At 45.9% G+C, this 16,024-nt stretch overlaps 3 protein-coding genes across 3 annotated transcripts; 1 reads left to right on the top strand and 2 right to left on the bottom strand.

Annotated features, from left to right (window-relative positions):
- Positions 1 to 269: 269 nt before the first annotated feature.
- LOC121597569 (zinc finger protein 675-like) lies at positions 270 to 2,754 on the bottom strand. The gene is made up of 2 exons (XM_041923411.1): positions 2,492 to 2,754; positions 270 to 2,420 (listed from the first exon to the last, which is right to left on the bottom strand). Exons 1-2 carry the CDS (start codon positions 2,606 to 2,608, stop codon positions 480 to 482), a joined length of 2,058 nt encoding a protein of 685 aa, XP_041779345.1. The 5' UTR covers positions 2,609 to 2,754; the 3' UTR covers positions 270 to 479.
- Positions 2,755 to 2,999: 245 nt separating this feature from the next.
- On the top strand, positions 3,000 to 3,757 carry LOC121597362 (NTF2-related export protein). The gene is made up of 3 exons (XM_041923074.1): positions 3,000 to 3,127; positions 3,208 to 3,294; positions 3,365 to 3,757. The coding sequence occupies exons 1-3, from the start codon at positions 3,104 to 3,106 to the stop codon at positions 3,674 to 3,676; spliced, it is 423 nt and encodes a 140-aa protein (XP_041779008.1). The 5' UTR covers positions 3,000 to 3,103; the 3' UTR covers positions 3,677 to 3,757.
- LOC121597361 (gastrulation defective protein 1 homolog) lies at positions 3,718 to 5,891 on the bottom strand. The gene is made up of 2 exons (XM_041923073.1): positions 5,722 to 5,891; positions 3,718 to 5,653 (listed from the first exon to the last, which is right to left on the bottom strand). Exons 1-2 carry the CDS (start codon positions 5,819 to 5,821, stop codon positions 3,777 to 3,779), a joined length of 1,977 nt encoding a protein of 658 aa, XP_041779007.1. The 5' UTR covers positions 5,822 to 5,891; the 3' UTR covers positions 3,718 to 3,776.
- Between the last annotated feature and the right edge of the window lie 10,133 nt (positions 5,892 to 16,024).

Raw genomic sequence — 16,024 nt, 5'->3', positions numbered from 1 at the left:
TTTAAATTGCGTTTGACATTTCAGTCCGTTGTCCAAATAGCGCACACTGGGAGTGCATAACGGCCAAACTGTAAGAACGCGTAACCGAATCTAGTCTTAAATTTCTTTCTTAATTGGTTATATTACGTCTAAAAATATGCTTTAAATCGTTATAAAAAATTTTAAGTGTAGATACAAACATCGGTTCAACTGCCCGTGGAAGAAAACGTTAACAAACCGTCCAACAGCACGAACTGTCAAATGTTTATTAAATTTAGAAATTTTCGCTAACCAACACAGTTCCTCCTAAATACTCGAACCCTCTCATTTGTTTTACTTTCGGTTTGGCACGATAAATGTTTTTTTTTTTTGTATTGCAATACTCCTCTAGTCATCTTCAATAATAGAACATCGAAAGCAGTTTCTATAAAATGTTTGGCTTGTTTATGTTTCCTAACATGTACAAACATACCTAAAATATAGTACAATATTGATAAAGGTTACATTTCCTGCACATCAACTTTAACCTTCAACGCGTAATCCTTGGATTGAGATTTGCAGGGCACATCTCTTTGAACGTGCTGCTGCCAGTTGTATCGGTTGTGGAACGCTTTCCCACACTTGTCACACCGGAACGCACGTTTGTGTGATGCCAGATGGGCTATTGCCCTCTTGGGTCTTAGCAATACCTTGCAGATGGGACACTTGCAAGGTGTACCACGTTCCCTGTGCCTCTGTAAAAGCACCTCATTTGCAAACGATTTGCCACACGTCTTACACCGGAACCGAGGCACGCTTGGAGTAGCATCTCCGGATGCTTCTTCTCTCCCCTTGCAAACCTTCTCGCAGTGTCTCTTGCAGTTCGATTTGGTGGTAAACGTTTTACCGCACTTTTCACACCGCAACGACTCTTTGTGTGCATTCAGATGCTTTTTGGCCTTGCCAGGGCTTAGCACCTCCTTGCAGGTGGGACACCTGCACGGTAAAGCCTTTGCGGTGTGCCTTCTTAAACCTCGCTCATTGACGAACGATTTGTCGCACTTTTCACACTGGTACGGACCGTTGTGGGCCTCTAGATGTTGTTTTGCCTTTCGGGGATTTAACACTTTCTTGCAGATGGGACACTGGCAAGGTATAGCCTTCTTGAGGTGCCCTCTCAGCGTTTTCTTGGAGGTGAACGTTTGCTTGCACTTGTCACACCGGAACCGACCGTCCTGTGTCTCCGGACGTTTTTTGCTCCCTTCGGGTTCCATCGCTTCGTGCCAAGCAATGTGCTGCTTCATCTTTGCGACTCCGATCATTTGATCGCAGAGCGTGCACTTTGTTCGGTGCATCTTCTGTCGGTGTGCGATCAGCATCGTCCCATTCGGAAAGCTGCGGTTACACTCCGCACACGCAAACGTGTCATGGATAAAATGTTTCGCCGCCTTATGCCGGCGCAGTTCGTGCATCCTTGAGTAGCTGGTCATGCAAATCTCACAGCGAAATGCGTCCTCGTGAGCGGCAATGTGTGATTTCAGGTACTTGCGCTTTATCTCTTTCCCACAGATCGGACATTCCGTCGTTTTGTGATGGTACTGGTGCTTGGTACGCTGCTTTTTGGTGGGAAACGTACGTTCGCATTGATCGCAAGGGAAGGACGCTCCCTCGGCCGGGGGCAGATTCGATGCTTCTTCTTCCTCATTCGATCTCAGGCTTGAGTCAGTAGTATCGAGCATTGCTCTACATAATGCCAGAACGTGGAGATCATTGTCCGAAGCTTCTTCTGCATCGCTTAGCTCATGAGGTTCCGTGTCACACTGCTTCCGATCGCTGGTACTTTGCTCCATGCCTCCGTTCGCCTGCACAACGGATCGTATTTTAGAGCGAGGCGAGCTACAACTGTGGCTAGCAAGCTGACTCTTTTGAGCAAACGATTGCTTACACCGACCGCAAGATAGAGATTTGCGTTTGTTTTTCATATAAATAGATCGAAATAGTATTTTTGCGGCTTTACGAGGCTTTTCCAAGTTCTTGTTGACGTCACGCGGTCTAGTATTTTCGGTGTCTTCATTTTCCAGCTCTTGCAGGATATGCTCATCAAGCTCAATGCCATCAATCGTTCCAACTGTTTTGGAAGCCACTCTATCCACTGTTGTGCCATCTTCCAACCTGGGCCTGCCAGCACCACCAGCACTGACCTCTCGGGTCTGCGACCCGTCATCAATGGCAGCGTTTGGGGGGGCGCTATTCGCAGCCGCAACATTATCGGTGTCATCCACAATAATGATAACATTCTTTTTGTCCTCGGTTAGGGTGTTGCACTCTTCAACATTCGCCTGTACCAAACACAGCAGTTTTTGTTGGTTCTCCTCTACCAACTTGCTGAAGGAGAAGAACTCCCATACTTTGATCGAGCACATGCCACATGCATATTCGGGCAGGCTTTGTTCCGGTTTGAGCTGCAGACAAAAAAGCCATTATAATTAAGAGATCCGGTACCGGTTACACTAAATATCGGTGCAGTTCTCACCTCGAACGAGAATACACGCTGTATCGCCGCTTGAAAGGAGTCGTTGCTCAGACAGAAACTGCCATTTACGGGTGCGTACGGTTCGAGGCACAGTCGGCACGTCGCCAAGACGTCCATTATTCTTTGCAATAAAAAGGCACGATAATGTTTTAAAGATTCGAGCGGCGAAATTATGCACAAAACGTACAAAGGGTGTTGAAATTTCTTGAATGTTCCGTAGTAAACAAACTATTCGCGCCTGCTTCGCAATTGTTTGACAGGTTAACAGACGCATTCCAAGCAGCGCACACCTGGGAGTGTCTAACGGCCAAACAGTAGGTACGTTAACGAATCTCAGTACAACATAAACAAGCAATGTTTTATTGATTATATGTATGGTGGATGTTTAGAAACACCTTATTTTGTTATAAAAAAAACCACTTAAATGCTTTTTTTAAATGATAAAAAATATGCAAGAGGAATAATCGTAAAGCCGTTGTCCTGGTTAAACTCCCACTGTTCAAACGTCAAAAACTAAAAGTAAACAATACAAATCTCGTGCAAGCCGGTACCGTTCCTATCGCGTTTCTTCAATTTTCCTTGCTTTCAGTTAGAATTTTCACATCTTTCGCCATGGCTTCAGCATCGATTGATAAGGTAAACAAAACGCAGTGCATGCAGCATATAGAAATTGAATTACTTTAGCGTCACGTCCTTTCTCCACTCGTTCCTTGCAGGACATGCGAACGAAAATCGACACCGTTTGCACCACGGCGGAAGCATTCGTGAAGCTCTACTACGACCATGTAGACAAAAAGCGACAGGTAAACAGCTCCTTAATTCTTCCTCTAGATGACCCTTGTTTAATAACCCCATTTTCATTTTCCATTTCAGCACATGTCCCGACTGTACATGGACACGGGACTGCTCGTGTGGAACGGCAACGGGGCGAAAGGGAAGGATGAGATACAGAAGTACTTCCACGAGTTGCCCCGCTCGGAGCACACCATTACCACGCTCGATGCGCAACCGATCGTCGATGATGCCGTCTCGTCACAGCTAACGTTCGTGATGCAAGTGTCCGGCACGGTGCGGTTTCAGGAGAACCCGACCAAACCGTTCCAGCAAACGTTCATGATCACCGCCCAGGGCGACAAGTGGAAGATCGTGTCGGACTGTTTCCGGCTGCAGGATGGCATTTTCTAACCCTGTGCAACGCTGCAACCCCACCCTCCTCCCAATTACGACTGCTTGTTCAAATATAGGATTAATGTATGTCAGAATGTATGTATTAAGCGGTAAATCTCTACTCCGTTTTCGTCTTTTTCGCGTCGGGTTCATCTTCGCTGTTGAAGATCGGTTTCGGTTGCGTTTTGGCGTACGCGGGCGCAATCCAGTACGGGTTTTCGGCCGCCTCCTTCGCGTACTTCAGGATCGCTTCGCGCGGATCCTGATCATCCTCCACCCGCTTGCTCAGCCCCAGGTTGCGGATAACGTACGACGACAGCGTACCGCCGGAGCTGGCCACACGCCCACCCTGCCCGCTGGTGATGGGCAGATCGGGCCGCTTCGACTTGACCGGATCGAGCCGATCCTTCTCCAGCTTCTTGCGCACCGAGCGCGTCTTCTCCTGCCGGAACATGGGCAGCGCGTGCGGGGTAATGATCTGCGTCGTGCCCTGAATTTCCGACTCCTTCTTCCTGCGGTGCGTGCGCACCACGCACAGCTTGGCACCGCGCATGCTGCGCTTCTCGTCGTACAGCCCCCGTATGATGCCATTGCCACAGCCGACAAAGATCTGGTTCAGCTTCGGATGCCACAGCGTGCGGATCACGTGCGAATCGGTAATCGGCAGCTTCGTCACCAGCCCGAACGTTTTCGTATCGTACACGTACAGGTTGGCCTGCTGCGTACCCTTCGGCAGCGACTCCCCGGTCAGGATCATCGTATCGTCCGGGCTGTAGCAGCAGTCGGTCGTATCGTACCGGCTGAACAACCCGCCGAACACGTGCAGCGGTTTCTTGAACGCACGCATATCCCACAGCTTCAGCGTTTCGTCCATCGAGCGGGAAGCGAGCTGGAAGCCGGAGTAGGAAAACAGTACGGACGAGATGTCCGCTCCCTTGGCGTGCGCGTCCCGGATGCAGTGCGTCGTGTGCACGAACATTTTGCGCGTGTCCCAGGTTTGCAGCGAACCGTCGCTACACCCGGCCGCGATCAGTGTGCCATCGCGATTGTACGCACAGCTGGTGGGGATCGTTTTCAGCCCGCCCTGGGCACGCGTTTTAATGACCGCACGCTGCTCCTTCGTCTTGGCAAACACCCACGTGCGGAGCGTCGAGTCCATGCCGCTCGTGAGGAACTCCTCCCGCCGCACCGGACTCCAGCAGCCACTGGTCAGCCCGGCAATGTGACCCTTCGTCTTCGACATGTCCGCAATGTACTGGTCGCCCTTAACGCACTCCATCTTCTCGAACCCGTCCCGGTCGAGCACCTTCGCTTGCGAGCTGCCCGACACGACCAGCATCATATCGCCCGAGAAGGAGTAGGACAGGTTGCGGATCGGGTGGTTCTCGCACGGCTGCAGCGAACGGAAGCTTTTCATCGACTTATCCATGCCGGAAAAGTCCCAAAAGTTGAGATTGTAGTCCATCGAACCGGAAGCCAGACGGACGCCGGATGGGTCGCTGGCAAGGGCGATGACCGCCTTGCTGCCGTGCCGCATCTCTACCTCGTGCGAGTGGGGCAGCTTGTTTATCGGTGCGTCCTCATCAAACTCATCGTCTTCCTCCTCATCATCATCATCATCGTCGGAATCGTCTTCCTCTTTATCGGCATTTTTACGTCGACTGTCGGTAGCTCCTCTACCGGCAGCTGTTGGTACTGGACCAATCATTTCGTCCTCCTCCTCATCATCATCGTCATCGTCATCGTCCTTGCCTTTCCTTTCATCATCCGGATCTATGATGGCTTTTTCATCTACTGCCGCTTTCGGTGCGTTCTGTTTCGCTTTCTGTATCATTTCGTTGATGTCGAACTGTTTGGCCTGCTTGCGACCGAAGCCGGATATGCCCATCACTTCCTGCAGTTTGCTGTTGTCCAGCTCGGCCGAGATGCGCTCCACGGCTTCATCTTGGGCGTTGTCCTTGTGCCCGAACGAACCAAACCCAGACACGGTCGCTTCTGAAAGGAATTGCAATTCCGGTGTTACAGAAAGGGGAAGCAGAAGCTGTGAAATGTGTTGCACCTACCTGTAGATGTTGAGGGAATTTCCGCGCTATCATTTGTGCTCGATGTTGGCGCAGACGATTTGAGATTTATTTTGCCGAATGTAATTTTTCCACGATTCATTTTCGATCGTGTGCTGCTGGTTTCGATTTTTCTTCGAGGGCGCAGCTGTGTTGTTTGTCAACAAATCATGCGCGTGCTGTCAAACGGTGACTGCAGGGTTCGTCGTGTTGTTTGTCCCGTTGGGCAAGGCGACGGTTTTTGTCGTAAAAAGTCACTGCTTCTCGCTTATTTTCTCTACCCGTCCTTTTCATAGTGAGCTTTTTGGCTTTTGTGCCAAAGTCAGTCGTGCTTGCAAGTTAAATTGAAGTACAGTGGAGCACCGTTTTTCCGGGTACCTTTTATCCGGCTGTCGGTTTATCCGTGCTGTTGAGAAATGACAGTTCAATACAATGGTGCCATTGCATTATCAGAAGGATATTTGAAAAAGCGGTTAAAAGAACACATTGTCATAACAAAACATGATCATTCAAAGTAAATTTCAAATATTCTTATGGGAAAAACATGAAGTTAATAAAAACTGGGATATTTTTTATCAAAAAATAAGACAATTTCCAAAAATCAACAAGGAATTGGTGATAACATATATCATTTGGTTCAATAACATGGATTATTCGCCAATCCGGGCGAGGTCAAGTCCCGAGAAGCCCGGATAAACGGCCCTCCACCGTACATAATATACAGCAAAATTGAACAAAAACTTCCATTAATTTGTCACTTGTGGAAAATGAAAGATTTGATAAACTTTAAATAATCTTGAGGAAAGGTAGGTAATTTTTAGGTAGGGGTAAGTGGGATGGAGGATTGGTGGAATGTATTTATTTTTTGGCCATTTAATTTTGTCCACTAGCATAGTCGGACATCTGCGCGAGCTTTTTGGCGGCCATCTCGATCCCTCAAAAATTCTCACAACGACTTACAAAAACAATCGCCAGTGAGGGAAAATCGCACCGCTTTGGAGCGTTGGTGAGCTCACGAAAACCGTTATTTTTTTCGCATATGTGTACAAGGCGGCGTTCGATGCTGGAGTTTGAAAATTTGAATTCATGGCCGTTGAAAAATCACTCTCAACTGAAAATCGACTCTAACCATCGCTCAATTTTAACGCAGATGATTTTGAAAGCAATTGTATTATTTCCAATTCATCTTGAAAGCATATTTTACTTAAAAAGTTCCCGAATGCCTTAAAGCACAATTTAAGATGGCGATTGCCCGCTTTTTCAGCTTTCTTTCCAAGATAACCATCATTTCTTGATGGGGTCACTATCATCGATAAAACACAAATCACCTCCAAAACAGAAGCTACTCGCAAGAAAGCACGAACCAACCCTTTTCCCTTAATCTGGACGACCCGCACAATCTGACCATCCAAACATGAAAGGTCGTTTGAAGCTTTACGACCCAAACCATGCTCTGTTGTTCAGGCAGGGATTTTACGATGACAAGCCCCCCCCCCCCACCGCAAAGAGTAAAGTACCGCAAACACATTTGCATTCCCCGCTAAGGTGCGTTTGTTTGTTTTTCAGTTATTTTTACGACCACAGTGGGGTGTTGTTCTGCATCTTTCCCAAAATGCGCCACGTATCGGAGCAATTAATCTTTGCCCCTTTGAATACCCCCCGGGAGCCAAAAAGGAAGAAATGGAATGAGCATCCACATTCCAAACATTGTTGAAGCGCTCCTTTGCGTGGAGGTGGTTTTAAAAGACCTCCCACCACCAGCTGAGTTTGTTTGATAAACTTTTGCCCACCCACCATCCGAGGCACCGAGGTACGGTATTGTCACGTGTAGCCACTTGAATGTTCGTTCAGCCACAAACTGTCCCTGTGTCGCGCGAGGATTCAGCTCCATTGCGTTCGGCCACCCCAATAGGCTGAAAACCACAAACGGCAAGTTCATTAGAGGAACAACGATATATCTAGAACTGGCGGATGAGAGCCACTAGACAACTCACTCGAGAGGATGCCTGTTCATACCGTGGAGAGTTGTCGATTGTGGTGGCCTCTGAGCTCTTTATCCAATTGCGTGGTGTTAGGGTGATAGGGCCGAACGATTTACATCCATCCAAAAACGGCCATAGAAAGAAAATGAGCAATAAACGGCCAATTCTTTTATTATTTTGTTCGCTACAAAACGGTTGCATGTGATTGCTCTTGAGCTGTGCGCGGTCGTTTGGAAACCGGGAAGTGTGCAGCTGAGTGTGTTTATCATCAGCCCAGCATGAGGTTTTGGGGGGGGGGGAGTGAGAGTTGGAATTATTTTTAAATCGTATTAAAGCATTATTAGAGGACGTGTAACCTCATTGAAGGAAATTTCTGATAATTCGGCGTGTTGCATACAACCATGCGCTTTGGTAAGAGTCTTGGGGAGAGTATGCAGAACCTATGAGGGGTCTAATAATTCGTTCCACTTCTGCTGGAACCTATGTGGTGGTATATTTGTTTGAATACCATAGACGAGTTTGGTTCCAGAGCGTCTGTCGGCTTAATGTGCAAGAAGTGCAACTAATCAGAGTTAAATGCAGTCACGCTAGTCATATAGAATATCTTAGATTAATGGAAAATTCGGCATAAGTTGTGTTGGAGAAAGCCACAACCATTATTGAACAACTCTGAGTCTGTTCTGAGCCTTCTGATCCTTCAAAGTAATATCCTTCAAAGTAATAATATCATCTGGAGCTTACTTTAGCTGATCAATAAGCGATATCATTATCATATCGCTTGCTCAAACGTCAAACCTGTTCTCGTTCTCAAAAATTTAGGACCCTCAATATTCGCTAATGAAGTCCTATAGAAGGAAAAAAGCTTAAAAAGGAAAAAATCAGCACGCAACAGCTAATTTTTATTTCCATTTCTTTGACTACTAACTTTATTGGTTGGGGGTTTATTTTGTATTAAAAAAACATTTCCAAATGAATATTCATCGTGCATTTATCATGAAGCGCACAACATCATAAGCCGCATGATTAACCTTTTACCTATCGCGGCTAGCAAAACACAACCTCAACCATCAGGTGGAAGGCGATATTTTTAGAAGAGCCAGCCGATCGTTTCCGGTCGGCTTAGCAAAGGGAAGGAATTTGGCGGCATTGCTACCATTCAAAGGGCACCCGTGCAAAATTAGCCGTGCCCGCGATATCTTGGCGTCCATTTATTGGCATGCTTCCTATCGGGTCGAGATCGGGTGTGATTTCGCGGTTTCATTTCGCTTCAGTGTGCCATGTGTAGCCCGGGAAACCGCATCAAACCTTACTACGCTGCGCGCACACACACCGCTGCCTCACCTGATTGGCGTTAAAGGCGCTTAATTTATTCCAATTTTGCGATCACTTTTGGCGGACATTTTGCTTCGAACCACACACAGCGCGCAGTACATGTAGCACAGCATTTCGGTGTTTGGTGATTTCCATTTTAATAGCTTTCCATATTCATCGCCACGCAATTCGATAGCGAAATATTTCATGGCTTATCTTTTGTTTTTGTTCAGCTCGCGGTGCCACGGCTCCTTTGATGGGTTTACATTAGCATTATTAAAGGGGTGGATCAACCTGTAAGCGAGGGGTTTCTCCCCCCCCCCCTCCCTCATCGCTCATGAAAGTTATATGGGATTGGTTTTCTGGTTGCTCTCAACTTAAAGGTTTGTTGTCTTTTCTTATAAGAAAAGAGGGCTTTTTTCTCGTTGCTGTTGTGCTGGTGGTGGGACAACCCTGGCGGGATGATTTACGCCAAAAGTCAATTAAGCTCACTCAGGAATGTATATCTAATCCGTATTCGTTTTGAGACTCCTTCACACTCCCGAGCAGCATTTTTTCCACCTGTTTAATGAACTTTTCCCTACTCTCTTGCTGGGGAGTGTATTCATGTTAGCTGGAGCTCTATTCTCATCTGTATCCTTCGGGGTTCCGATTCTTTGGGTGAAGTTCCGTTCACAGGACACTGGGGATAGTGCTGAACTCACTGAAGCAAGGTGGATAAGATTGGACAGGCCTTTCTCATCATCATAAGCATTGCATTTTATGCTGTGCCTTTTGAACAACAGGTCTAGAGGGCTTTAGCTTTCTTCCTACTAACAGAAAGAGAGACGAGAGAGAGAGAGAGAGAGAGAGAGAGAGAGAGAGAGAGAGAGGGAGTTCAGGTTCAACTATTCATTTCACACCCTGAATAACATCAGGATTAGCTTTTCTAAGGTTCGTGCACACTATCAGAACTCTTGGGCTGAGTTACAAATGGACTTCCTGTATGGTGCGGTATGGGTATATAATTTATTGTTACGGCAAATGAAAAGTGGCAATTAATATTTGTGTTTTTCGAGGGTAGATCTAGAGCATTTAGTTGATAGCTGTAACCTGCTATTATTTATAGTTTTGTAATATAAATTGCAAACAAACTTGCCATAAAAAATGCTAGATGTAGAATAAAACAGCTCTTTTGAGGGCATTTTGATAATCGTCAGCAGAATTAAAATAGCACACTATCGTCAGCTTCTTCCTAAGCTCTCCGGGTGGTATTTAACCCTCCGTTCGCTTCTATTAATAATCTCCACTTTTACCTCATTTGTTGTGCTTGCGCCCCTTAGTATTGTTTACTACGCAAGGTGCACATCACGGCGGGCAGGATCAATGCATTCGTGGTGGAATGCATCTCTCAAAAGCGGATGGAAAGCCTTGAGTGCATCTCAAATTTGACGGATTCAAGGCGCATTCAGAGAGGAGTTGCTAATACTAGTTATTAAGTTCGCTACAAACATTCACACTGCGCCGGCTTTGAATTGAATGTCTGATTCATGGCGATTGTTTTGCCCACCAATCATAAAATCAGCTGATGGATAACGCTGTTTGCCAACGGTTTTCTTACGCACGTGGAACTAAAACCCTTCACCATCGCTCGTCTAATGCATGCGCCTTGACCGAGAAGATTCGTGCCTTTTCTGCCGATAGGAAAATGCAAAACAACAATTCCTCCCTTTTCTCACCAGGGGGCATGGTTTTGAGTTGGGGGCACATTTTAGCGTTTAATTTTACATTGACCTTGACATAGTGGCTGTTTGTGAGTGGTTGTTTTGGAAAATAATTTCGCAAGAGAGGATGTAAAGAGTGTCTTTCGTTGGAAAGCTTGCCTAAAAAATATTTGAAAATTAATAATTAAGATGTGTTATTAAAATTTAAAACAAAAAGAGAATAAATATTTCACTCTTAACCTTATATCTTACCTTTAATCCTCACCACGTCATGCTTACTGTTTTGCTCCTGGCGTGTAACACACAATGTGTGTCGGACCGTGAAAATTTCCACTTTAATTGAGCTTTCCCTTTTCTTCAACCGCCCCATCGATCCCCCGTGGGTTCAATTGCAAACTTCGTTTTAAACGTGCATGAGATATGCAAATTATTAAAAGCGGCCTACCTGTGCCTTTCGCTCGGTGGAATTTGTCGCCACACGCAATCGCAAAAGTCACTGCAAAAGGCACACGATTTGGCACGGTTTCTGCTGCCCCCAAAAGGCCTTTACCGGAAAAAATGGCTCCCACCACCATCTGAAGGCAAGCTTAGTAGCCTTTTTGGTAAGGTAGACTTATCTTAACGCGTCAGGCATAAACAGACGGCCCCCCGTCTTATGTGATGGGATCGATATAGCATGTGATATTTTATGGCAGAGTACCGGCGACTTTGACACGTCCGTGACCATGCCTGTGCTTGGGTGGGTGAATATGTGCGTGGGACCTGGTTTCCGGTAGAGGCATTGCTATTGGACTCACTCAGGTCACCGGCGATGGGCTGTCCTTGAGGAAAGATTATATTTCATACAGGCAAATCGTTTGCCGAGAATAAAGCTTACACATGACACGCTTATCTGACGTTCTTGTGAACTGGTTCCCCTTTTTAAGATATTATTTATTATTATTGTCTTCGTTTTAAAGGCAGTTTGCATACATTTGACCTTAACAATACTATTTCAAACCCCGTACGTCACCATACTCAACAGGTATGGTAAGCTTTCAGGCCTTCAATTTAGGCGAATCTTAATCTCCCCGTGAGCAACCACCCATGCTGTTCGATAATCGAAGCGAAAGTACAGCGAGCGTGAGTGAATTTAAATTTTCACCTACCACCTACCACCTACACCTCTGCTGTAGCTTTCACCTGGCTTAATACCACCCTCAACTACCCCCACTGCGTTTCCCAGGAAAAGAAGAGGGGGCCCAACGTTCGGGCGGCGGCTCGTTCGCTATTTTCACGCGGAAGTACTTGTTGCCTGTGCCTGAAACCGGTAGTGGCCGCATTAGCGCCGGCATAAATTCCTCTACACAATTTCCTTGCTTACCCATACAAAAACACACACGGTTGACTCTAGCCAGACATTTTGGAGTAGTGTTTTTTTTTACTGCAAAACGACCATACAACAAGAAGGAAAAAAAGAAAACCGGCCGGGAGGAAAAACCGAGTAAAGCAAACCAACACAGAGCGCTTTTCATCAGCTCCTCCAGGCCGGGGCAGCTTGAAGGTGTATTGTACAGTAAAAGTATTGATTTTTGAAATTTATCGATTTATGTGCACTTGTCCGCGGCCGGCTTTTCCGAACCCTGTGGTCACCGGGCAGTCCGGGGACTCGGTCGGCAAAATGGAATTGGGAAACGCGGTGCGAATGGGTTGAGTGTATTTGGCGGGGGCTATAGGGAGCTGTTGTAAGAGGGAAAGAAGGCTTTAAGAAGATGTTTTTATTTACGGCGAAGGAAGTATGGAGTGATTTGGGAGTGAAAGAGAGTGTTCGAAATGAGACTAGTTGTGTGTAAAAAGGACTTTCAAGCTGTGTTTTATTGACTTAAAATTTATAACTTCATTTAAGTCATCAAAAGATCATTTTCAACATCAGACAGTAAATTGATATTTTTTAATCTGATTACATTGCTTCCTTAGGAAAAGCTTAGAAAGAAACAATATTGATTCTACTTAATTAACTCATTTGAAATAAACAAAAACTGAAAAACCAAAAGAATGCTATGTTTATATCGTCCTCATGTTCCTTGATTTTGTCCACCGCAACACATAGTGCACAGTGTGTACGGGAGAAAAAGTAGGAGGAGCTACGGCCCGCTTCTCTGAAGTACGGATACAAACAAAGAGCACACACCATGATGAGCGCGATGTTGCTGCTGTTGTTTGCTCTCACCGTGGGATGAACGGGAGAGGAAATCCGTGTTTATGTATTACTGATAAATTGTTATATGTGTTATCACAACCCTGTCTGTATTATCGATCATTTTTTTCGAGCTGTGTAAGTGTGTGTGTATGTGTTTTTTATTTTGTTAGCAAACGCTATCATCTTTCAATTATTGATTATATTTTGAGTGTATAAAAATACGGGCAAACAGAGTCAAATTGAGAGTCTTTTGAGAGATATAACGGAAAGGATAGATGATGCAATAGAGCAAAAAAACCCAAAATTATGTGATAAGCATTACAAAATTGGCCACACAAAATAATCCCAAAAATTCATTCAACCTCCTCCACACTGTTAACCGACCTCACAGCCCCCCGGCAGGCTATTAATAATCGACACAGCGCACCATTTATCGATCAAGGTCGAAATTAATAACAGTGCTCAGTTTCCTTTCCTTAAATAAAACCCCCGGAAAAAACACACGCTTTTTCCTTTGCCCGACTTTGATTGTTTTGGGGTAAGAGAGTGAGCTGTGGATGGGTTTGGAGGGTAAGTGCAATTTTCATCCGGTTTTTTTTGTTGTTGTTGTGTTGGTCCTATGTCTGGTGGTTTTGGCGACGGTTTACTTCCCGCTAGCGCTACTAATACACGAAATCAATATGCAAAAACGAGCGGACCAGGTGGAACAACAACCCATCCACGCCACTTCACCCACCGGTGGGTGGTAGGTGAAAGTGAGAAAATCATAAACAACGCAAAAGGAATCGAAATCGATGACGAACAAACAGAAACCGTACACGGCCGGTGCTCGGTGTGTTCTGGAGCTTTGGTCGATGTAGACCCGGGTTGGGTTAAGGGGGGCGAGAGAGTTGGAAAGCGTCGCTGAAAATGGTCGATTTTTGGTGTCTAAGGACAGGTGTACAAGGAGTGACAGGTGATTGTGTTCGGAAAAGGATGATTTGTTTTCAAATGAGTTCTTTTCGCACAATATGGAAGGGGGCATAATAGGGAATGATTGATTGAATATAATGATTAATATTTATACTTAAAATAATTAAAAACACAGTTAGTACACGTTAGTATGTTAGTATTTTAATTTTTTTTAAAAAGGAAACAATTAAATTATGTAGAATATAATCAAGCTCTGTCAATTATTCTCACTCGCAACAAAATCATCAGCAAAAATTAATTAATTTCCAGTTGATACAAACCATCCATCTTCTGGTTGCTTTCCCATCCAATGTTGCAACCGAACCATAAAACCGACCTTAACGCTTAATCAAACAGTGAAAAATTATCATGCAATAATTCAACGCAATCACTCATCGAACTCAATCGGGCAGCGACCAAAAACTCCCTCACATCCTTCCCAAAAAAACCGCAACAAATTGCATACTTTCCGAGGATGCTATGGACACAGCCACAGCCCCTGCTCCAGCCCCCTAGGAATTGACCAAATTGACTATTCAAGTGAATTGGTTTTTTCATGCATAAAGCACATTAATGCCGCTCATTTCTCGAGTGGACATTTGTTGGTTTATTTAATTCTTTCAGCATTCATTCAGCTGCTGCTTATTGTTTGCTCACCTGGACGACTCATTGGATGCGGGCTACGGTCAAACCATCCACCCGTAAGCGGGTGGCTCATTAAAGCGTTGCTCATTTTCCACGGTAAGATGGGTTTTTGTTACCATTTTTGGGTTTGGCGTGCCTCTGCCCCGTGGCCAGCTCGTTTAAAGTGTACGTCGACGCGTCGTCGGTCACGGGTCGATTAGTCGCTCGAGGGCAATGCTTAGTTTATGACACACTATATGCTACACACACACAAACACACACACACACACACACACACACACACACACACACACACACACACACACACACACACACACACACACACACACACACACACACACACACACACACACACACACACACACACACACACACACACACACACACACACACCACACACACACACACACACACACACACACACACACACACCACACACACACACACACACCACACACACACACACACACACACACACACACACACACACACACACACACACACACACACACCACACACACACACACACACACACACACACACACACACACACACACACACACACACACACACACACACACACACACACACACACACACACACACACACACACACACACACACACACACACACACACACACACACACACACACACACACACACACACACACACACACACACACACACACACACACACACACACACACACACACACACACACACACACACACACACACACCACACACACACACACACACACACACACACACACACACACACACACACACACACACACACACACACACACACACACACACACACACACACACACACACACACACACACACACACACACACACACACACACACACAACACACACACACACACACACACACACACACACACACCACACACACACACACACACACACACACACACACACACACACACACACACACACACACACACACACACACACACACACACACACACACACACACACACACACACACACACACACACACACACACACACACACACACACACACACACACACACACACACACACACACACACACACACACACACACACACACACACACACACACACACACACACACACACACACACACACACACACACACACACACACACACACACACACACACACACACACACACACACACACACACACACACACACACACACACACACACACACACACACACACACACACACACACACACACACACACACACACACACACACACACACACACACACACACACACACACGAAAGCTTCTAAGCAGGATGGCAGGCTATCTCCCTTTGGCTTCAGCCCAAGTGAAATGGTCAAATACCAAATCCGCTGGCCATAAATGTCAAATTATGTTGAAGCAGGAGGAGCCTTTCGGAGCCCCCAGAATCCCCCCGCCGCTTTCCGCTCATTTGGAAAGGTGAAAAATAGAAAGTGTTTCTAGACACAGCGCACAGGGCGCCCCCGTTCCTTACCAACCGAATGCGCCGATACAC

Source organism: Anopheles merus, chromosome 3R (genome assembly GCF_017562075.2).
Source record: "Anopheles merus strain MAF chromosome 3R, AmerM5.1, whole genome shotgun sequence".
Classification (NCBI taxonomy): Eukaryota; Metazoa; Arthropoda; class Insecta; order Diptera; family Culicidae; genus Anopheles; species Anopheles merus.
This window is presented reverse-complemented; position numbering and strand designations above follow the sequence as displayed.

Coding starts and splice junctions, on each gene's coding strand:
- LOC121597569 (XM_041923411.1), bottom strand. CDS start 2,608: ATGGACGTCTTGGCGACGTGCCGACTGTGCCTCGAACCGTACGCACCC. Junction 2,421..2,491: donor AGCGTGTATTCTCGTTCGAG/GTGAGAACTGCA, acceptor TTTTGTCTGCAG/CTCAAACCGGAACAAAGCCT.
- LOC121597362 (XM_041923074.1), top strand. CDS start 3,104: ATGGCTTCAGCATCGATTGATAAG. Junction 3,128..3,207: donor CTTCAGCATCGATTGATAAG/GTAAACAAAACG, acceptor CGTTCCTTGCAG/GACATGCGAACGAAAATCGA. Junction 3,295..3,364: donor ATGTAGACAAAAAGCGACAG/GTAAACAGCTCC, acceptor TTTCCATTTCAG/CACATGTCCCGACTGTACAT.
- LOC121597361 (XM_041923073.1), bottom strand. CDS start 5,821: ATGAATCGTGGAAAAATTACATTCGGCAAAATAAATCTCAAATCGTCT. Junction 5,654..5,721: donor AATTCCCTCAACATCTACAG/GTAGGTGCAACA, acceptor AATTCCTTTCAG/AAGCGACCGTGTCTGGGTTT.